Source organism: Lithobates pipiens, unplaced genomic scaffold (assembly GCF_037356315.1).
Source record: "Lithobates pipiens isolate NorthernLeopardFrog02 unplaced genomic scaffold, aLitPip1_a1.2 Scaffold_8, whole genome shotgun sequence".
NCBI classification, from domain to species: Eukaryota; Metazoa; Chordata; class Amphibia; order Anura; family Ranidae; genus Lithobates; species Lithobates pipiens.
In genome coordinates, this window is record NW_027507903.1 from 602,799,949 (window position 1) to 602,824,018 (window position 24,070).

Consider the following 24,070-nt stretch of genomic DNA (forward strand, 5'->3'; position numbering starts at 1 on the left):
GCCAACAATGAATGATGTGCAATGGATGATGTAATGCATCTTCGTCCTAGAGTATCACTGATTGTTATGGTGCTGGAAGTTCCTCGTTAAAATCACTCACATACTTCCCCCAAATAATCTAAAGAGCCACCCCCCAATAACAGAAAACTGTAAATAATTAGCACTCCAGCTGGTGAATAGTATTAACGTCTCCATCTTCCAGTGCTGCAGCCTTTATCAAAGTGTATAATCCCGGTGTCCCCACTGCACTCAATCTTCCAACGGGCCCCTACTGAGTCCTGTAGTAATTCCCCTTCGGATCACAGAGCCCTCCAATCACATAGTTCCCCCATCACAGAGACCGCCAGTCAAACAGTCCTTCCATCATAGAAAATAAAAAAAATGGCCGCGCTAATCAAAATTAAATTGGAGTGAATAAAAAATGTGTATAAACAATAAGTGAAATATACTCTGCAGTAAAACATGTATACCACAATATTTCATGTGTAAAACTCGAAATTTACCAAAACATACAATTAAGTGCAAAAATACAATGAAAAACAATCTTATAGAAAATCCGGAAATATAAAATGTCTACAAAAATATTAAAGTGGAAAAGTGTAAAGTTCCAGTGTGGTGAACACCAAGTCCAATTCCCAGATGGAAAAAGGGAAGAGCGAAGGAGGAAAAAAAAAGGAAGGAACTTTGGAAAAATTCCCATCGGGGAACTGGACTTTGTGTTCACCACACTGGAACTATACACTTTCTATAAGATTGTTTTTCATTGTATTTTTGCACTTAATTGTGTTTGGTAAATTTCGAGTTTTACACATGAAATATTGTGGTATACGTGTTTAAGGTGATCAGATATATTTCATGTACACTTTTACTGCAGAGTATTTTTCACTTATTGTTTTTACACATTTTTTATTCACTCCAATTTAATTTTGATTAGCGCGGTGATTTTTTATATTTTTTTTTAGTTGTTGCATGAGTATAACGTTTCTTTTTGGTACCACAGCTTTCTCATCATATGAGTATTATATCACTACAGACCTATACCGCGATATATGCCCCCCACATTTAACTTCCATCATAGAACTGCACAGTGCCCCCCAATACAGAACCCAACAATCACACAGTCCATCATAAAAGGGCTCCCCAATAGAGAACCCAACAATCACACAATCCATCATAAAAAGGGTCCCCCAATACAGAACCCAAAAATCATACAGTCCATCATAAAAGGGCTCCCCAATACAGAACCCAACAATCACACAGTCCATCGTAAAAGGGCCCCCCCAATAAAGAACCCAACAATCACACAGTCCATCATAAAAGGGCCCCTCAATACAGAAGCAAAAAAATCACACAGTCCATCATAAAAAGGGCCCCCACTACAGAACCCACAAATCACACAGTCCATCATAAAAGGGCCCCCAATAAAGAACCCAACAATCACGCAGTCCATCATAAAAGGGCTCCCCAATAAAGAACCCAACAATCACACAGTCCATCGTAAAAGGGCCCCCCAATAAAGAACCCAACAATCACACAGTCCATCATAAAAGGGCTCCCCAATACAGAACCCAACAATCACACAGTCCATCGTAAAAGGGCCCCCCAATACAGAACCCAACAATCACACAGTGCATCGTAAAAGGGCCCCCCAATACAGATAACAACAATCACACAATCCATCATAAAAAGGGCCCCCCAATACAGAACCCAACAATCACACAGTGCATTGTAAAAGGGCCCCCCAATACAGAACACAACAATCACACAATCATAAAAAGGGCCCCCCAATACAGAACCCAACAATCACACAGTCCATCATAAAAGGGTCCCTCAATACAGAACCCAACAATCACACAGTCCATCGTAAAAGGGCCCCCCAATACAGAACCCAACAATCACACAGTCCATCGTAAAAGGGCCCCCCAATACAGAACCCAACAATCACACAATCCATCATAAAAGGGCTCCCCAATACAGAACCCAACAATCACACAGTCCATCATAAAAGGGCTCCCCAATACAGAACCCAACAATCACACAGTCCATCGTAAAAGTGCTCCCCAATACAGAACCAAACAATCACGCAGTACATCATAAAAGGGCTCCCCAATACAGAACCCAACAATAACACAGTCCATCGTAAAAGAGCCCCCCAATAAAGAACCCAACAATCACACAGTCCATCGTAAAAGGGCCCCCCAATACAGAACCCAAAAATCACACAGTCCATCATAAAAGGGCCCCCAATACAGAACCCAACAATCACACAGTCCATCGTAAAAGGGCTCCCCAATACAGAACCTAACAATCACACAGTCCATCGTAAAAGGGCCCCCCAATACAGAACCCAACAATCACACAATCCATCATAAAAAGGGCCCCCCAATACAAGACCCAACAATCACACAGTCTATCGTAAAAGGGCCCCCCAATAAAGAACACAACAATCACACAATCCATCATAAAAAGGTCCCCCAATACAGAACCCAACAATCACGCAGTCCATCATAAAAGGGCTCCCCAATACAGAACCCAACAATCACACAGTCCATCGTAAAAGGGCCCCCCAATACAGAACCCAACAATCACACAATCCATCATAAAAAGGGCCCCCCAATACAGAACCCAGCAATCACACAGTCCATCGTAAAAGGGCCCCCCAATAAAGAACCCAACAATCACGCAGTCCATTGTAAAAGGGCCCCCCAATAAAGAACCCAACAATCACACAGTCCATCGTAAAAGGGTCCCCCAATACAGAACCCAACAATCACACAGTCCATCATAAAAAGGGCCCCCACTACAGAACCCAAAAATCACACAGTCCACCATAAAAGGGCCCCCCAATACAGAATCGAACAATCACACAGTCCATCGTAAAAGGGCCCCCAATACAGAACCCAACAATCACACAATCCATCATAAAAGGGCCCCCAATACAGAACCCAAAAATCACACAGTCCACCATAAAAGGGCCCCCCAATACAGAACCCAACAATCACACAGTCCATCATAAAAAGGGCCCCCACTACAGAACCCAAAAATCACACAGTCCACCATAAAAGGGCCCCCCAATACAGAACCCAACAATCACACAGTCCATCATAAAAGTGCCCCCAATAAAGAACCCAACAATCACACAGTCCATCATAAAAGGGCACCCAATACAGAACCAAACAATCACGCAGTACATCATAAAAGGGCTCCCCAATACAGAACCCAACAATAACACAGTCCATCGTAAAAGGGCCCCCCAATAGGAAACCTAACAATCACACAGTCCATCATAAAAGGGCCCACAATACAGAACCCAACAATCACACAGTCCATCATAAAAAGTGCCCCCAATAAAGAACCCAACAATCACACAGTCCATCATAAAAGGGCCCCCAATACAGAACCAAACAATCACGCAGTACATCATAAAAGGGCTCCCCAATACAGAACCCAACAATAACACAGTCCATCGTAAAAGGGCCCCCCAATAAAGAACCTAACAATCACACAATCCATCATAAAAGGGCCCACAATACAGAACCCAACAATCACACAGACCACCATCACAGAGCCCCCCCCCCCCCCCCAGTTACATAATAACCCTATCTTTAAAGCGGTTCTGCACCTAAAAAAAAAAAAAAATATATTAAAAGCCAGCAGCTACTAATATTGCAGCTGCTGACTTTTAATAAAATCACACTTACCTGTCCCAGGGTCCAGCGATGTCGGTGGCAGATGACGAGCGATCGCTCATCTCTCTGCTGCCCCCGCCACCATCCTCTGTCAGGGAATCGGGAAGTGAAGCATGACAGCTTCACTGCCCGGTTCCCTACTGCGCATGCGCGGTCGTAACTGCACCCCCCTCCCCCCTGAAAGGTGCCGATTGTGGCACCGGAGGGGGGGAGGGATCAGATTAGCGGAACTTCCCCTTTAGGGTGAAGAACCACTTTAACTCCAGCAACATGGCAGAAGATGGGTGTGAAGACCCAGCATGCATCTCTCCTGGATTAGAGTCATGCATTGTCATCACCAAAGCACTGAACGATGCCAGGCATCCTAGCCCTGTAAGCGTCACTGGTTGTTGCCAGCCATCCCACACCATGATGCTGATCCAGAGCAAGCTGGGTCCTGTGCATGTAACACCCTGCTTGGAAAACACTGGTATTTGCTTTAAAGGCTAAAAAGAATAATGTATGGATAGGAGACATCACTGGAAAAAAAAAAAAAAAAGCTCTGGAACTGAATTGGATTTAGCAGTAAAAAGTCCAGAGGAGACTCAGGCCAGCCAATATTTGCAGAGTCCTACCTTTTGTCACTCTGAAGAAAAAGCTGTTTGTCTGCAGAGTGTGCATCTAATGGGGGGGGGGGGGGGGGGATTTTTATAATCATCAATCAGCTGATGCAACTGCAGGGCTCTAACGAGGAAAGCTGCTGGGTCTGCATTCCTTTAGACGTGATTTCCTATTGTATATACAAGAATAGTGCAGCGCTAATAAAACACAAATATGTTCTAACACATGAAATGTCCATAAGACAGATATAAACACAGATATCTGTGACAAATATAAACAATCCAAAAGTGTCTTCAGTGTTGGGCTAAAATAATTGATGCATGCAGGTGACTTCATGGAACAATCACACCTCCAACGATAGTATAGATGGCAGCTCACCTCACTGAGTGGACCCTTTAATTACAGGGGGTCTAAAGCACCTCCCCCCCCCACACCCGGGGTAACAAAAATGGTGATTCACATTAGAATCCAACGGAAATCCTTATGGGCAGGTAGATGGAACAAAGAACGCCACACATATCATAAAAACAAAAAGCAGCACATAGTGCTCTCTGCAATTTATTAAGAATAAAACTCACATGTATGGCACTAATGACCGAGCTGATGAAGTCCTGCCCAGAGGGACGTAATGCATACGGACGGATGTGACATCACCCGCAGCCATTTACTGTTTGTTTTATGTGCTGATATACCAGGCACTTGGTCATTAGTGCCATACTTGTGAGTTTTATTCTATTTTTATTCCAAATAAATTGCATGTACATGCAGAGAGCACTATATATTGCTTTTTGTTTTTATGATATGTGCGGCATTTTGAGTGGAGTTTGTTGTTCCATCTACCTGCCCATAAGGATTTCCATTGGATTCTATTATGGATCACCATTTTTGTTACCCCAGGGAGGGTAAGGTGCTTTAGACCCTCTGTGATTAAAGGGTCCACTCAGTGAGGTGAGCTGCCATCTATATGTAGCGCTCTGCTCCTAATGGGCAGACACTATTGTTTTTCAAATTTAGTTGTCTGAAGTTGCAGTTGGGCTCAGGCTAATTTTTCCAAAAAGTTCTGGCTTCTGTGCCAGTCCGGCTGGTTCCCACTTGACCGTAGGTGTCGCTGTCACCGCCGGTAAGTGTGGAAATGCAGCAGGCTGGATGTATTCAATACCACCTCTTGTTCTGAAGTAGCTCAGTGGGAGTGGCTTCCCTGCTGTACATTCTGGGAGAGGGTATTTAAGGTACCGACACCATTTTTGGTCTTTTTCCGGGGTGCGCTATCCCGACCTGATGGCCTGTGTCGCATGGTCCTGCGCCTCTGGGCCGTCTGATCCCAAGCCTCTGCAACTGAGAGGGTAGGCCCAGAAAAGTCTTGGAGCCTTCTGATCCAGGGGTGGTCCTGTGCTGTCTCACCTGCGGGGAGAGGCCAAGAAAACTGGAGGATCCAGGGGAAGAATTTTCTAGTAGAGGAGTGAGAGCAAGGCTGGTGTCCTATGGAGGAGCCTGGAAACTCAGTTAGAGGACCCAACCCGGATCAACATCATCATCCCTCTGTCCCCCGACGTCACCAATCACCAACCGGAACCTGCACCAACCTGGGCGCAGGTTCCTGAACAGAGGTGTGGTTATGGGGTATCTAGAGGGTCCCAGGGTGACACCTGGACCTTTCCTTTTATTATTATTATTCAGGATTTATATAGCGCCAGCAATTTACGCAGCGCTTTACAATATAAAAAGGGAGACAATACAGTTACAATACAAATAACTACAAGAGGATTAAGAGGACCCTGCTCAGAAGAGCTTACAATCTAAAAGGGTGGGGCAGGTGGTACAGAAGGTTATAACTGTTGGGAATGAGTTTATGGAAGTGGTAGGAGATTAGTTTGAGATGTGATAGGCTTCCCTGAATAGATGAGTTTTCAGGGATCGTCTGAAGGTAGCAAGAGTAGGGGATAGCCGGACCGGTGGAGGTAGCGAGTTCCAGAGGATTTGAGAGGCTCTGGAGAAATCCTGGAGACGAGTGTGGGAGGAGGAGACGAGAGAGCTTGAGAGTAGGAGGTCTTGAGAAGAACGGAGGGGACGGTTTGGGTGATATTTGGAGACAAGATTGGTGATGTAGCTCGGGGCAGAGTTGTGAATGGCTTTGTATGTGGTGGTTAGTATTTTGAATTTAATTCGCTGGGTGATTGGGAGCCAGTGTAGGGATTGGAGGAGAGGGTTGGCAGACACTGAGCGGTTGGTAAGGTGGATAAGTCTGGCAGCAGCATTCATGATAGACTGAAGAGGAGATAGCCTATGGAGAGGCAGGCCAATGAGAAGGGAGTTGCAATAGTCAAGGCGAGAGATAACAAGGGAGTAAATGAGGATCTTGGCAGTTTTAATTGTTAAAAAGGGGCGAATTTTAGAGATGTTACGGAGGTGAAATCTACAAACTTTTGACAACGATTGGACTTGGGGCTGAAATGACAAGTCAGAGTCTAGGGTTACACCTAGTACCCTGGCGTGAGGGGAGGGCCTGATGGTTGCATTGTTGATTTTGATGGAAAAGTCATGGAGTGCGGCACGGGTGGGGGGGGATTATTAATAGCTCAGTTTTAGAGAGGTTTAGTTTAAGGAAATGGTGCGACATCCATGCTGATATGTCAGTTAGCAGGTTAGTAATGCGAGAGGAGACTGAAGGAGTGAGGTGAGGAGTAGACAGATAGATTTGGGTGTCATCGGCGTATAAGTGGTATTGGAAGCCATGGGCGGTTATCAAGTGACCAAGGGAGGAGGTATAAATAGAGAAGAGGAGGGGTCCAAGAACAGAGCCTTGGGGGACCCCCACAGAAAGGGGCAATGGAGAGGAGGATACAGAGTTGTAGGTGACACTGAAGGAGCACTGTGATAGATAGGCAGAGAACCAGGAAAGCGCAGAATCTCGGAGGCCAAGGGAATGTAGTTTATTGAGGAGGAGTGGGTGGTCAACAGTATCAAAGGCAGCAGAGAGGTCAAGTAGTAGGAGTATGGAGTACTGGCTGTTGGTTTTAGCAGTTAGTAGATCGTTAGTGAGTTTTAGTAAGGTGTCTATTATATGACACCTGTGGGGACACTGATACTGAGGAAGAGGCCCAGCAGGCCCAGGACCCAACATAACAGCTTCCCCAGTTTGTGAATAGCTCTTCCCAGACCTGGTCCCTGATTTCTACAGTGTCCTATCTATGCAACCCCCTCCCTGCATGTTACACTCATATCACTGCATACCCACCCTACGCCGACATACATAGACATACCCTTCAGCAATAGACTGGTATTACGATATCAACATGATTATATCAGTACACAGCAGTCCACTACCCCGTACATCACTCACCGCAGCTCTCCTGTACCAACCCCCCGGGTCACTTCCGTTTCACAGGTAAACTTCCGGTTGTGCCTCCAAAGGTCCTGTACCTCCGCGACGAAATAATATTCCGGGCGTGCTGACCAAAAAAAAATATAACCTACACACTTCTCGTACAATTATAAAATATCATATATTTTTCTGTTGTTGTTTTTTTTCTCGTCAGCTCGTCCACATGTAATATTTGCGGGTGTATCATGTATCTTCTAAGACCTGGCGTGGAGCGCGTCTGTGGAACGCAGAGCGCAGAGCCGCGGCACGCATGCGTAAAAGGCGCCTAACCTGACGATGGGTTCCGTCACGGCTCAATTGTAGTGCGCATGCGCGCGCGAGTGCCCGGGGTTTTTTTTTTTTTCTGCAGGTCGGATTGCGACGTAAAAGTCATCAACTACTAACTACACCAACGCCTGCGCGGTCTTCGTCTAATGCACAACAATCGTCCCTGCGGATTCTCCCAACTGCTATGGTAGCAGTGCGCATGCGCAGGAATACTAACGCCCTTGTCAGAATCGGAATGGCGGGTTTTGTAAGGCTGCCCGTGTAGTGTCACAGTTTGATGCCTATCACAGGATGGTGCGGAAGTGACGTTGTTGCGTACTGCGCATGCGCGATGCGCTCCAAACGCTCGCGCCGTGCGTTCCAACATAGTTTCGGCAATACAGTTCAGCGAAACCATCACATAATGTTACGGAAGTGATGTTACACACAACACAAACACGGGGTACGTTGTTGCGTACTGCGCATGCGCGATGCGTTCCAAACACTTGCGCCGTGCGTTCCAACATAGTTTCGGCAATACAGTTCAGCGAAACCATCACATAATGTTACGGAAGTGAAGTTACACACAACACAAACACTGGGCCGTTCGTTACAACACTAATACTTCCCTTGTTACCTAGTAGGTTTTGCATTGCTGGGACTTGTAGTGCCTATCCTGAGCTACATGCTTCAATGTTCAGTGTCCTCATCCCTATCCCCATGCTTCAATGTTCAGTGTCCATCCTTATCCCCGTGCTTCAATGTTCAGTGTCCTCATCCTTATCCCCGAGCTTCAATGTTCAGTGTCCATCCTTATCCCCGTGCTTCAATGTTCAGTGTCCTCATCCCTATCCGCGAGCTTCAATGTTCAGTGTCCTCATCCTTATCCCTGTGCTTCAATGTTCAGTGTCCTCATCCCTATCCCCATGCTTCAATGTTCAGTGTCCTCATCCCTATCCGCGAGCTTCAATGTTCAGTGTCCTCATCCTTATCCCCGAGCTTCAATGTTCAGTGTCCATCCTTATCCCCGTGCTTCAATGTTCAGTGTCCTCATCCCTATCCGCGAGCTTCAATGTTCAGTGTCCTCATCCTTATCCCTGTGCTTCAATGTTCAGTGTCCTCATCCCTATCCCCATGCTTCAATGTTCAGTGTCCTCATCCCTATCCGCGAGCTTCAATGTTCAGTGTCCTCATCCTTATCCCCGAGCTTCAATGTTCAGTGTCCTCATCCCTATCCCCCTGCTTCAATGTTCAGTGTCCTCATCCTTATCCCCGAGCTTCAATGTTCAGTGTCCTCATCCCTATCCCCATGCTTCAATGTTCAGTGTCCTCATCCCTATCCCCGAGCTTCAATGTTCAGTGTCCTCATCCTTATCCCCGAGCTTCAATGTTCAGTGTCCTCATCCCTATCCCCCTGCTTCAATGTTCAGTGTCCTCATCCTTATCCCCGAGCTTCAATGTTCAGTGTCCTCATCCCTATCCCCCTGCTTCAATGTTCAGTGTCCTCATCCCTATCCCCGAGCTTCAATGTTCAGTGTCCATCCTTATCCCTGTGCTTCAATGTTCAGTGTCCTCATCCCTATCCGCAAGCTTCAATGTTCAGTGTCCTCATCCTTATCCCCATGCTTCGATGTTCAGTGTCCTCATCGAAGCAGGGGGATAAGGATGAGGACACTGAACATTGAAGCTCGCGGATAGGGATGAGGACACTGAACATTGAAGCAGGGGGATAGGGATGAGGACACTGAACATTGAAGCTCGGGGATAAGGATGAGGACCCTGAACATTGAAGCAGGGGGATAAGGATGAGGACACTGAACATTGAAGCTCGCGGATAGGGATGAGGACACTGAACATTGAAGCAGGGGGATAGGGATGAGGACACTGAACATTGAAGCTCAGGGATAAGGATGAGGACACTGAACATTGAAGCACAGGGATAAGGATGAGGACACTGAACATTTAAAGCTTGCGGATAGGGATGAGGACACTGAACATTGAAGCACAGGGATAAGGATGAGGACACTGAACATTGAAGCTTGCGGATCGGGATGAGGACACTGAACATTGAAGCATGGGGATAGGGATGAGGACACTGAACATTGAAGCTCAGGGATAAGGATGAGGACACTGAACATTGAAGCACAGGGATAAGGATGAGGACACTGAACATTTAAAGCTTGCGGATAGGGATGAGGACACTGAACATTGAAGCACAGGGATAAGGATGAGGACACTGAACATTGAAGCTTGCGGATCGGGATGAGGACACTGAACATTGAAGCATGGGGATAGGGATGAGGACACTGAACATTGAAGCACAGGGATAAGGATGAGGACACTGAACATTGAAGCTCGCGGATAGGGATGAGGACACTGAACATTGAAGCATGGGGATAGGGATGAGGACACTGAACATTGAAGCACAGGGATAAGGATGAGGACACTGAACATTTAAAGCTTGCGGATAGGGATGAGGACACTGAACATTGAAGCACAGGGATAAGGATGAGGACACTGAACATTGAAGCTTGCGGATCGGGATGAGGACACTGAACATTGAAGCATGGGGATAGGGATGAGGACACTGAACATTGAAGCACAGGGATAAGGATGAGGACACTGAACATTGAAGCACGGGGATAAGGATGGACACTGAACATTGAAGCTCGGGGATAAGGATGAGGACACTGAACATTGAAGCACGGGGATAAGGATGGACACTGAACATTGAAGCATGGGGATAGGGATGAGGACACTGAACATTGAAGCACAGGGATAAGGATGAGGACACTGAACATTGAAGCTTGCGGATCGGGATGAGGACACTGAACATTGAAGCATGGGGATAGGGATGAGGACACTGAACATTGAAGCACAGGGATAAGGATGAGGACACTGAACATTGAAGCTCGCGGATAGGGATGAGGACACTGAACATTGAAGCATGGGGATAGGGATGAGGACACTGAACATTGAAGCACAGGGATAAGGATGAGGACACTGAACATTTAAAGCTTGCGGATAGGGATGAGGACACTGAACATTGAAGCACAGGGATAAGGATGAGGACACTGAACATTGAAGCTTGCGGATCGGGATGAGGACACTGAACATTGAAGCATGGGGATAGGGATGAGGACACTGAACATTGAAGCACAGGGATAAGGATGAGGACACTGAACATTGAAGCACGGGGATAAGGATGGACACTGAACATTGAAGCTCGGGGATAAGGATGAGGACACTGAACATTGAAGCACGGGGATAAGGATGGACACTGAACATTGAAGCATGGGGATAGGGATGAGGACACTGAACATTGAAGCATGTAGCTCAGGATAGGCACTACAAGTCCCAGCAATGCAAAAGCTACTAGGTGACAAGGGAAGTATTAGTGTTGTAACGAACGGTGTAGTGTCACAGTTTGATGCCTATCACAGGATGGTGCGGAAGTGACGTTGTTGCGTACTGCGCATGCGCGATGCGCTCCAAACGCTCGCGCCGTGCGTTCCAACATAGTTTCGGCAATACAGTTCAGCGAAACCATCACATAATGTTACGGAAGTGATGTTACACACAACACAAACACGGGCCACGTTGTTGCGTACTGCGCATGCGCGATGCGCTCCAAACGCTCGCGCCGTGCGTTCCAACATAGTTTCGGCAATACAGTTCAGCGAAACCATCACATAATGTTACGGAAGTGAAGTTACACACAACACAAACACTGGGCCGTTCGTTACAACACTAATACTTCCCTTGTTACCTAGTAGGTTTTGCATTGCTGGGACTTGTAGTGCCTATCCTGAGCTACATGCTTCAATGTTCAGTGTCCTCATCCCTATCCCCATGCTTCAATGTTCAGTGTCCATCCTTATCCCCGTGCTTCAATGTTCAGTGTCCTCATCCTTATCCCCGAGCTTCAATGTTCAGTGTCCATCCTTATCCCCGTGCTTCAATGTTCAGTGTCCTCATCCCTATCCGCGAGCTTCAATGTTCAGTGTCCTCATCCTTATCCCTGTGCTTCAATGTTCAGTGTCCTCATCCCTATCCCCATGCTTCAATGTTCAGTGTCCTCATCCCTATCCGCGAGCTTCAATGTTCAGTGTCCTCATCCTTATCCCTGTGCTTCAATGTTCAGTGTCCTCATCCCTATCCCCATGCTTCAATGTTCAGTGTCCTCATCCCTATCCGCGAGCTTCAATGTTCAGTGTCCTCATCCTTATCCCTGTGCTTCAATGTTCAGTGTCCTCATCCCTATCCCCATGCTTCAATGTTCAGTGTCCTCATCCCGATCCGCAAGCTTCAATGTTCAGTGTCCTCATCCTTATCCCTGTGCTTCAATGTTCAGTGTCCTCATCCCTATCCGCAAGCTTTAAATGTTCAGTGTCCTCATCCTTATCCCTGTGCTTCAATGTTCAGTGTCCTCATCCTTATCCCTGAGCTTCAATGTTCAGTGTCCTCATCCCTATCCGCGAGCTTCAATGTTCAGTGTCCTCATCCTTATCCCCCTGCTTCAATGTTCAGGGTCCTCATCCTTATCCCCGAGCTTCAATGTTCAGTGTCCTCATCCCTATCCCCCTGCTTCAATGTTCAGTGTCCTCATCCCTATCCGCGAGCTTCAATGTTCAGTGTCCTCATCCTTATCCCCCTGCTTCAATGTTCAGGGTCCTCATCCTTATCCCCGAGCTTCAATGTTCAGTGTCCTCATCCCTATCCCCCTGCTTCAATGTTCAGTGTCCTCATCCCTATCCGCGAGCTTCAATGTTCAGTGTCCTCATCCTTATCCCCCTGCTTCAATGTTCAGGGTCCTCATCCTTATCCCCGAGCTTCAATGTTAAGTGTCCTCATCCCTATCCCCCTGCTTCAATGTTCAGTGTCCTCATCCCTATCCGCGAGCTTCAATGTTCAGTGTCCTCATCCTTATCCCCCTGCTTCGATGAGGACACTGAACATCGAAGCATGGGGATAAGGATGAGGACACTGAACATTGAAGCTTGCGGATAGGGATGAGGACACTGAACATTGAAGCACAGGGATAAGGATGGACACTGAACATTGAAGCTCGGGGATAGGGATGAGGACACTGAACATTGAAGCAGGGGGATAGGGATGAGGACACTGAACATTGAAGCTCGGGGATAAGGATGAGGACACTGAACATTGAAGCAGGGGGATAGGGATGAGGACACTGAACATTGAAGCTCGGGGATAAGGATGAGGACACTGAACATTGAAGCTCGGGGATAGGGATGAGGACACTGAACATTGAAGCTCGGGGATAGGGATGAGGACACTGAACATTGAAGCATGGGGATAGGGATGAGGACACTGAACATTGAAGCTCGGGGATAAGGATGAGGACACTGAACATTGAAGCAGGGGGATAGGGATGAGGACACTGAACATTGAAGCAGGGGGATAGGGATGAGGACACTGAACATTGAAGCTCGGGGATAAGGATGAGGACACTGAACATTGAAGCTCGGGGATAGGGATGAGGACACTGAACATTGAAGCTCGGGGATAGGGATGAGGACACTGAACATTGAAGCATGGGGATAGGGATGAGGACACTGAACATTGAAGCTCGGGGATAAGGATGAGGACACTGAACATTGAAGCAGGGGGATAGGGATGAGGACACTGAACATTGAAGCAGGGGGATAGGGATGAGGACACTGAACATTGAAGCTCGGGGATAAGGATGAGGACACTGAACATTGAAGCTCGCGGATAGGGATGAGGACACTGAACATTGAAGCAGGGGGATAGGGATGAGGACACTGAACATTGAAGCTCAGGGATAAGGATGAGGACACTGAACATTGAAGCACAGGGATAAGGATGAGGACACTGAACATTTAAAGCTTGCGGATAGGGATGAGGACACTGAACATTGAAGCACAGGGATAAGGATGAGGACACTGAACATTGAAGCTTGCGGATCGGGATGAGGACACTGAACATTGAAGCATGGGGATAGGGATGAGGACACTGAACATTGAAGCACAGGGATAAGGATGAGGACACTGAACATTGAAGCTCGCGGATAGGGATGAGGACACTGAACATTGAAGCATGGGGATAGGGATGAGGACACTGAACATTGAAGCACAGGGATAAGGATGAGGACACTGAACATTGAAGCTCGCGGATAGGGATGAGGACACTGAACATTGAAGCATGGGGATAGGGATGAGGACACTGAACATTGAAGCACAGGGATAAGGATGAGGACACTGAACATTGAAGCTCGCGGATAGGGATGAGGACACTGAACATTGAAGCACGGGGATAAGGATGGACACTGAACATTGAAGCTCGGGGATAAGGATGAGGACACTGAACATTGAAGCACGGGGATAAGGATGGACGCTGAACATTGAAGCATGGGGATAGGGATGAGGACACTGAACATTGAAGCATGTAGCTCAGGATAGGCACTACAAGTCCCAGCAATGCAAAACCTACTAGGTAACAAGGGAAGTATTAGTGTTGTAACGAACGGCCCAGTGTTTGTGTTGTGTGTAACTTCACTTCCGTAACATTATGTGATGGTTTCGCTGAACTGTATTGCCGAAACTATGTTGGAACGCACGGCGCAAGTGTTTGGAACGCATCGCGCATGCGCAGTACGCAACAACGTGGCCCGTGTTTGTGTTGTGTGTAACATCACTTCCGTAACATTATGTGATGGTTTCGCTGAACTGTATTGCCGAAACTATGTTGGAACGCACGGCGCGAGCGTTTGGAGCGCATCGCGCATGCGCAGTACGCAACAACGTCACTTCCGCACCATCCTGTGATAGGCATCAAACTGTGACACTACAACGGCCCAGTGTTTGTGTTGTGTGTAACTTCACTTCCGTAACATTATGTGATGGTTTCGCTGAACTGTATTGCCGAAACTATGTTGGAACGCACGGCGCAAGTGTTTGGAACGCATCGCGCATGCGCAGTACGCAACAACGTGGCCCGTGTTTGTGTTGTGTGTAACATCACTTCCGTAACATTATGTGATGGTTTCGCTGAACTGTATTGCCGAAACTATGTTGGAACGCACGGCGCGAGCGTTTGGAGCGCATCGCGCATGCGCAGTACGCAACAACGTCACTTCCGCACCATCCTGTGATAGGCATCAAACTGTGACACTACACCCGCAGCCCGTCTTCTGATTGGACAAGAGACTCGTTCTCTAGAAGGCGCGTCTAGGAATGAGTCTATTGGCCAATCAGAAGGCGGTTAGCTGCTGGAAGTTGGGTCACGTGGTGAGCTGTGAGTGTCCAGCCGCAGGATGGAGGTGAGATGATGAATGGATACAATGTAATTGGGAGATGTCACCACAAGGACATAACACCCTCCATTCACCGGGATGGATTTATTATTTGGTCACATGATCCATTTTCTCATTACCATCACATTGGTGGTGGAGCTGAGGAAGGGTTACAACCTCTGGCAATGCTGTCTGTGCCCCAGCGACAACCGACCTTCCTGTTTCTTGTGCGGGTGTCACGGAGACAGGAAGGGAGCAAAAATATTGGCAATGGGGTCGCAGACAAATACACGTTTTAATTTTAAAGCCGCTTTATAAATGACATCTTTTACCTTTTTTTTAAATGATTTTATTTTGTGTTCAAGTTCTCCAGCTGCTGCGACACCAGCCTGACGTGTTAGGAGCTCAGTGCCCCTTATTTCCTGTTTGCAAGATTGGTGGCCCCTGTTTCTGCTCCTTCCTGGGGGCCACTGGTCATCCAATTTCCCCTCCCCCCCCGTAATTCATATTGTACTTAATGATGTCATCGCTGGTGGGAGGACCCAGGCATCTCAGAATCCCAGTCTGTCCCACCCACCATGACATCATACTTTCACAAGCTGGGAGACCCCTGATCTGTCACTCCCACCATGACATCACTCCATGCCTGACAGGCCCAGAGACATTTGATCTGTCCCCCCTCACCATGACATCATACCTTGATTGAAAGGCCAGGAGACCCCTGATCTGTCCTGCCCACCATGACATCATACCTTGATTGAAAGGCCGGGAGACCCCTTATCTGTCCCGCCCACCATCACATCATATCTTGATTGAAAGGCCAGGAGACCCCTGATCTGTCCCTCCCACCATGACATCATATCTTGATTGAAAGGCCAGGAGACCCCTGATCTGTCTTGCCTACCATGACATCATACCTAGATTAAAAGGCCAGGAGACCCCTGATCTGTCCCTCCCACCATGACATCATATCTTGATTGAAAGGCCAGGAGACCCCCCCCTGATCTGTCCCGCCCACCATGACATCATATCTTGATTGAAAGGCCAGGAGACCCCCCTGATCTGTCCCGCCCACCATGATATCATATCTTGATTGAAAGGCCAGGAGACCCCTGATCCGTCCCGCCCACCATGACATCATATCTTGATTGAAAGGCCAAGGGACCCCTGATCTGTCCCTCCCACCATGACATCATATTTTAACAGGCTGGGAGACTCCCTATCTGTCCCGCCCACCATGACATCACACCATGCCTGACAGGCCAAGAGAACCCTGATCTGTCCTGCCCACCATGACATCATACCTTGACTGAAAGGCCGGAAGACCCCCTGATCTGTACCGCCCACCATGACATCATATCTTGACTGAAAGGCCAGGAGACCCCCTGATCCGTCCTGCCCACCATGACATCATACCGTGACTAAACACCCCCTGCAAATGTAGCCTTAAGGGGCTAGGGGAGAGGGATGTTTCCAAGGACAGGGGGTTATGATAGGAGGCCAGATGGATGTTTCATTCATCTTTTACCAAGCTGCTTAGTTGTTATGAGATCCAATGTCACAGGTCCACTCCGGCTGGCTCTTTAGATTTTGCCTGTGATCTGCATGGATCTGATGACAGTGCACATGCAGGACATACAAAAACATTTCTAAAGCATCCCCATAGAAGAACAGGTCCTGTGACCAGCTGTTTAACTACAATGGCCAGTCATGGGGGGGGTTATATAAGAGGTGTGCTGTGGTACACACTCAGGACCTGGGAGCAAACATATGTAACTAGCATGAGGCCATCTAGTCAACATGTCAGGTTCTCGTGGACCTTTCGGCTCCAGAGTTAGGCGCAGTAAGTAAATCCACATAAGCAGCCAATTATCAATATTTCCTAAAGCTGAACTGTTATAATAACTTTGGGCTGTCCTGACCTATGTTGTTTTTTTCTTTCTTTTATCTCCTCTTGCAGTATGTGACGTCACCTCTTTCCACCCATGACATTCCCGGCTCCCCCCATTCGGTCCATATCCTACTGGAAGGGTACTGCAGAGATGTTGGGTCCAATCGTTTCGAGGCTGATGGCTCGGTCACTCTCGTCAGTGGCCCACTGACCGTCCTGGTGGATACTGGTGGCCCATGGTCCCGTGATATTATCCTGGAGGCTCTCCAGGGCCACAGCGTGACTCCCAGTGATGTCACCCACGTAATCTGCACCCACGGACACTCAGATCATGCCGGCAACCTCAACCTCTTCCCAAAGGCAGAGATTCTGGTGTCGTACGACCTGTGGCGGGATGGCTCTTATGTCTATCACAACTTCCGTGGAGGGGAACCCTACTTGCTGCCCGGTGGGGAAGGGCTGAAGGTGGTGGCAACGCCAGGTCACACAGGCAGCGATATAACCCTCCTCGTTCCTGGCACCAGTCTCGGCTTGGTGGCTGTGGCCGGAGATGTCTTTGAGCGGGAGGGAGATGAGGACTCTTGGAGGGAACTTAGCGAAAACACAGAGGTTCAAGAGAAGAGCCGGAGGACTTTGTTGAATTTGGCAGATGTGATAGTTCCTGGACATGGACCTCCTTTCAGGGTCATTCGGGCTGGGCAGGACCCACAACCTCAATAAAGCCAATTGACTCATACTCACAAATGTTCCTCACTGTGCATTAAGAGCTCTGGTTCCACAAATCCAATCAGAGTGGTTCCCGATCATGTGATCACATGCAGGTGGAGCTCTTCATTTACAAAATTCAGAATGAGCCCTTTGCCTGTAAATGGTATTATGCCTCTGTTTAATACTGTAATTGTTAAAGACATCAGTGCAGGTAGCAGTATTTTGCAGTGTAAGCTTCCTGATCCTGTGATCACTATGTCAGCTATGACACATTGGGGTCTATTTACGAAAGGCATATCCACTTTACACTGAAAGTGCAGTGAAGTCGCTGTAGACCCGAGGGGGACGTGCAAGGAAAATAAAAAACAGCATTTTAGCTTGCAAATTGTTGGATGATAAAATCAGCAGAGCTTCCCCTCATTTCAGATCTACCTCTCAGATTTAAAGGGAACTGCACTTCCAAGTGCACTTATAATGCAAAGTGGATTTGCCTTTCGTAAATAACCCCCAGTGATCATATGCAGGGTGAAGCTTCATTAACAAATTAAGCCCTTTCGTCTGAAAATGTCATTGCCCCTCTTTTTAATACTGTAATTGTTAGACACATTGATGCAGGTAGCAGTCTCACGCAGTGTCGGCTTCCTGATTGTGTGATCACTATGTCAGCTATAACACAGTGATCATATGCAGGATTAAGGCTTCATTCACAAATTAAGCCTCTGAAATGATTTCCTCTGAAAATGTCATTGTCCAATTTTTTTTTTTATACTGTATTTGTTAGACACATCATTGCAGGTAGCCGCCTCGTGCAGTTTCAGCTTCCTGGTCATGTGATCACTATGTCGGCTATGACACAGGGTTAAGGTTTCATTCACAAGATAAACTTTTTCCTTTAAAAATGGCACTGCCCATATTTTTTTTTTAATACTGTAATTGTTAGGAACATCATGTGCAGTGTTGGCAACTAACTGTCAAAGGGGGAACATAAAGTAACAACAATATTCCTTCAACACAGGGCATTGTGCAGGGGAATATTTAGCCACAAATTTTTGAGTGGGAAGGATTATTGCTTTGCACTGCACACCGACTCGGGAACTGTTTATGCCAGCAGTAGAGAAGTGCCATCCACCATTGCCTATATTGTGGACATTTGTATTGCACCCTGGACTGCTACATATACAAGCAATAGAAGGACAGTCGTGGGTGGTGACTCTTAAGAGCTCCGTATGAGTTGGTTAAAAATGAATATTTTACATATCAATGTTCAGCAAAAGGACAACGTTGTTTGGGCCAATCTTTAAAACTAATAACACCCACTATTTTATTTTTTTCATTTTGGATAGAGCAAGGAAGGGTTATAACCCCTGTAGTGTTTATTTTTGCCATCTTTGTCCCATTAAGGAGCTTTCCCTTCACTTCCTGTCCCATAACCAAAGAGGAAGTGAAAGGAAATCCCTGCAAGTTAAGGGAATTCTTTGGGGACTTAAACGTCACCAGAACTAGTGTCCCCATTGGAAGATTTACCCTCTATTACTTTTCTGGGGACAACCCAAAATTTCTGATTTACTTTCACTTTCAATGATAATGGTAAACAGGACAAATCGAGAGGGGGAATCTCCTTAATGGGTGCACAGGCAGCAGTAGAACCTGACAGGGGGTCTAATCCCTCTCCACACTATCCAAAACTAATAAAAAAAAGTTTTGCTTTTAGTTACACTACCGTTCAAAAGTTTGGGGTCACATTGAAATGTCCTTATTTTTGAAGGAAAAGCACTGTACTTTTCAATGAAGCTAACTTTAAACTAGTCCTAACTTTAAACAAATATACTCTATACATTGCTAATGTGGTAAATGACTATTCTAACTGCAAATGTCTAGTTTTTGGTGCAATATCTACATAGGTGTATAGAGGCCCATTTCCAGCAACTATCACTCCAGTGGTCTAATGGTACAATGTGTTTGCTCATTGGCTCAGAAGGCTAATTGATGATTAGCAAACCCTTGTGCAATCATGTTCACACATCTAAAAACAGTCCAGCTCCTTCCAGAAGCTACAAAACTGACCTTCCTGTGAGCAGATTGAGTTTCTGGAGCATCACATTTGTGGGGTCAATTAAACGCTCAAAATGGCCAGAAAAAGAGAACTTTCATCTGAAACTCGACAGTCTATTCTTGTTCTTAGAAATGAAGGCTAACCAGAGTAGAAAAAGAAGTGGGAGGCCGCGTTGCACAACTAAGCAAGAAGATAAGCACATTAGAGTCTCTAGTTTGAGAAACAGACGCCTCACAGGCCCCAAACTGGCATCTTCATTAAATAGTACCCGCAAAACACCAGTGTCAACATCTACAGTGAAGAGGCGGCTGCGGGATTTTGGGCTTCAGGGCAGAGTGGCAAAGAAAAAGCCATATCTGAGACTGGCCAATAAAAGAAAAAGATTAAGATGGGCAAAAGAACACAGACATTGGACAGAGGAAGACTGGAAAAAAGTGTTGTGGACGGATGAATCCAAGTTTGAGGTGTTTGGATCACAAAGAAGAACGTTTGTGAGACGCAGAACAAATGAAAAGATGCTGGAAGAATGCCTGACGCCATCTGTTAAGCATGGTGGAAGTATTGTGATGGTCTGGGGTTGCTTTGGTGCTGGTAAGGTGGGAGCTTTGTACAGGGTAAAAGGGATTCTGAATAAGGAAGGCTATCACTCCATTTTGCAACGCCATGCCATACCCAGTGGACAGTGCTTGATTGGAGCCAATTTCATCCTACAACAGGACAATGACCCTAAACACACCTCCAAATTGTGCAAGAACTATTTACAGCAGAAGCAGGCAGCTGGTATTCTATCGGTAATGGAGTGGCCAGCACAGTCACCAGATCTGAACCCCATTGAGCTGTTGTGGGAGCAGCTTGACCGTATGGTACGCCAGAAGTGCCCATCCAACTTGTGGGAGCTGCTTCTAGAAGCGTGGGGTGCAATTTCTCCAGCTTACCTCAATAAATTAACAGCTAGAATGCCAAAGGTGTGCAATGCTGTAATTGCTGCAAAAGGAGGATTCTTTGACGAAAGCAAAGTTTGATGTAAAACCAATGTTATTTCAAATACAAATCATTATTTCTAACCTTGTCAATGTCTTTACTCTATTTTCTATTCATTTCACAACGTATGGTGGTGAATAAGTGTGACTTTTCATGGAAAACACAAAATTGTTTGGGTGACCCCAAACTTTTGAACGGTAGTGTATACTTCAATGAATACCTGTCAAGGGAGAAATACATATGTTGACTTCCCCTTCTAAAATACTAACTGCCTGGCTGTCATTGCCCTTTTGATTTATTACTGACTTACTGTGACTAAAGGCCCATACACACGATCTGACTTTTTGACAACAAACATGTAAATTAGCTGTTTTAAGGCAACATCCGCTCGCGTTTACGCTCCATCGGATAAACTTTATCGCTTTTCATCTGACTTTTGTTGGCTCTTTGAACGGACAAACTTTCCGGCAACAAAAGTCCGATGGAGCAAAGTCCGATCGTGTGTACAGAAAACCATAGGACTTTTGTACAAAGTACAAACACGCATGCTCAGAACCAATGCAAAAGATCAGACAACAATACAAAAGTTGACCAAAGGTGGCAGTAAAGAGCAGAAAAACCACGTAAATTGGTGAAAGTTGGCTGAAAAAGTCCTGCCGTGTGTATGCAATACAAGTTCACGGCCAACACCCTTTGTACAAAAATCCACAGGAAAGTTTGTACAAAGTCCTATCATGTGTATGGGGCTTTAGAACAAGTGCCCAGAGAGGGATTATTTTCCCTAACTTACCTTTTTCTGAGTCAGTGACTGAGAAAGTTTAGAAGCAGAACTCTAGGATTTCTCCTTACGTTTTTTTTTCCCCCACACGTTTTAAAAAATAATTTTAAAGGGGTTGTAAAGGTTCATTTTTTATTTTCTAACTAGGTTCCTTTAAGCTAGTGCATTGTTGGTTCACTTAATTTTCCTTCGATTTCCCTTCTAAATGTTTTTTTTTCTTTGTCTGAATTTCTCACTTCCTGTTCCTCCTCAGTAAGCTGTTCTGGCTGACTAAACACTGCTCGGATGATGGTGTGAAGTTTACTGAGGAGAAACAGGAAGTGAGAAATTCAGACAAAGGAAAAAAAAACAATTAGAAGGCAAATCGAAGGAAAAGGTAAGTGAACCAGCAATGCACTAGCTTAAAGGAACCTATTTAGAAAATAAAAAACAAAGCTTTACAACCCCTTTAAAGTGGTTGTAAACCCTTACAAATCACTTTGACCTACAAGTAAGCCTAGATTAAGGCTTACCTGTAGGTCCAAGAAATATCTCCTAATCCTATACTGTTTAGGAGATATTTGCCCGAAGACAGGCACTGCTGTCTACGGCGCATGCACACTGAGCGCGGCATCGTCGATGACGAAGATGCTGTGCGTCTCGGCTCCCGTGCGCATCCGCAGGAGTGACGTCGTCGCGGCTTCACCGAATGACAGCGGTGGAGCTGCGAGACCCACCGAGAAGATAGATGCGCCAGATTACAGGGGACAGCGGTGACTTCGCTGGCTCCTGTGTCAGGTAAGTGACACATAATGGGCTACTATGCAATGCATAGTAGTCCATTATGCTTTGCCTTTGCAGGGAATGAAAGAGGAAGTAAACCCATTAGGGTTTACTTCCTCTTTAAGCCTTGAGATTAGTTGAAACCCCCAAAAAATATATTTTCTGAAGGCAGACATCCTGGACAATAAAATAGTGGTGTTGTAGTTAATTTTTTTTATGTCAGACAATGTTATATGCTAAAGTTAATTTTATGGCACGTAAATGCAATATATTACATTTTTTGATAAAATATAAAAAATTAGGTTGCGCCGAGCAAATCAATACCAAACATATCGGGGGTTAATATTTCATGTGCCTAATGAAACAGCATAAGTAAATAAGTAAAGTCGCGCTACGGACTACCCACCCTATGAGTGCTAAAGCCCAACTAAAGTAAAACAAAGGTGGTGATAGATTTTCTGTTTCCGGGGTTGGAGCTGCATTTACCTGGAACCTCCACCTCCTAGTGTGGGAGGGGGAGTTTTAAATTAAAGCGGGAGTCCGCCGGGACTCCGCGTTTTTTTTTTTTTTTTTAAAAGCCAGCAGCTACAAATACTGCAGCTGCTGACTTTTAAAATAGTGAGACTTACCTGTCCAGCGCGCCCGCGATGTCGGCACCCGAAGCCGATCTCTAGATCGTCTCTCGGGTGCTGCCGCCGCCATCTTGGGTATGGGAATCAGGAAATGGAGCCTTTCGGCTTAATTTCCCGGTTCCCTACTGCGCATGCGCGAGTCGCGCTGTGCAATAAGGACGGTCCCCGCTGCCTCTGGGATCTGTGTGTTTCCCAGCAGGCAGCGGGGCACTTGCGGAAAGGGGCGTAATCTACGCCCCTTTCCGCAGAGAGCTAGCCCGGAAGTGGGTGCAGATACCTGTACTGTACAGGTATCTGCACCCCCCTCCCCCCTGAAAGGTGCCAATTGTGGCGCTGGAGGGGGGAAGGTTCCGATGAGCGGAAGGTCCACTTTAGGATGGACCTCCGCTTTAAGGGTAAGAGTGATAGGTTATGGCGCTAAACCCAAAATTATGTACTTAACGTATGTGTATAGGTATACTCTTAGTGACCTGTCTACAAACTCAGTAACAATATAAGTACTGGTTGAACCATATAAAATTGAAGTGAATTAAAGTGCAAATGCGTACTGACTTTGCTGCGTCAAGTTAATATAAGTGCCGTATGGTGATAACCTCAAAGCAAACAAAAGAAGAAACACAATCAAAAAATTCACATAAGTGCCATATAACAGTAAATTAAACTACTATCAAAAATCGATCAAAAATTCATACAAAAATAATAATAATTAATACAAAGTCCTTGTGCATAAAGAAAACTTTCAAAGCACCATAAGATCATTGATAATGTCCCTTCATGGTATCCTGGCTAGCCGTGACACAAAATAAAGTGACCAGTGCAAAAAGGTGCCAATCTTCAATGCAAAAAAAGTCACATGAAAACGCTACACATGTCCCATTTTGGTGTCATAGGTGGTAATGGTACCAGATAAAGTGACTAGTGCAAACAGTGCAGATCTTCAATGGAGAGAAAAACATTGGTCCCCGGTGCGCCACTCAGTGCTATGATAATGTGAATGCTCTCACCAGTTCTTGTACCCCTGTGGGGTTGGATGGGCTTTCACAGTGTGAGCCACTGTGCTGCTATCTGG

General features: G+C 46.2%; 2 protein-coding genes and 1 long non-coding RNA gene across 5 annotated transcripts in view; 2 read left to right on the top strand and 1 right to left on the bottom strand.

The window, feature by feature from the left end:
- Positions 1-7,769, bottom strand: part of TAF6 (TATA-box binding protein associated factor 6) — a 43,357-nt gene extending 35,588 nt beyond the window's left edge. Inside the window, exon 1 of one of the 3 annotated variants that reach the window (XM_077470559.1) lies at positions 7,630-7,769. The gene's annotated coding sequence lies outside the window, so the exon portion shown is untranslated. The remainder of the gene's footprint in view (positions 1-7,629) is intronic. The other 2 variants (XM_077470557.1, XM_077470558.1) reach the window with 2 other exon arrangements.
- Positions 7,770-15,085: 7,316 nt separating this feature from the next.
- Positions 15,086-18,696, top strand: MBLAC1 (metallo-beta-lactamase domain containing 1). Its single transcript, XM_077470560.1, has 2 exons — positions 15,086-15,223; positions 17,157-18,696. The coding sequence occupies exons 1-2, from the start codon at positions 15,218-15,220 to the stop codon at positions 17,805-17,807; spliced, it is 657 nt and encodes a 218-aa protein (XP_077326686.1). The 5' UTR covers positions 15,086-15,217; the 3' UTR covers positions 17,808-18,696.
- A 3,278-nt stretch (positions 18,697-21,974) lies between these two features.
- LOC143963788 (uncharacterized) lies at positions 21,975-22,577 on the top strand. Its single transcript, XR_013271041.1, has 2 exons — positions 21,975-22,060; positions 22,495-22,577. It is a non-coding gene; the product is annotated as an uncharacterized LOC143963788 (long non-coding RNA).
- The last annotated feature ends 1,493 nt before the right edge of the window (positions 22,578-24,070 follow it).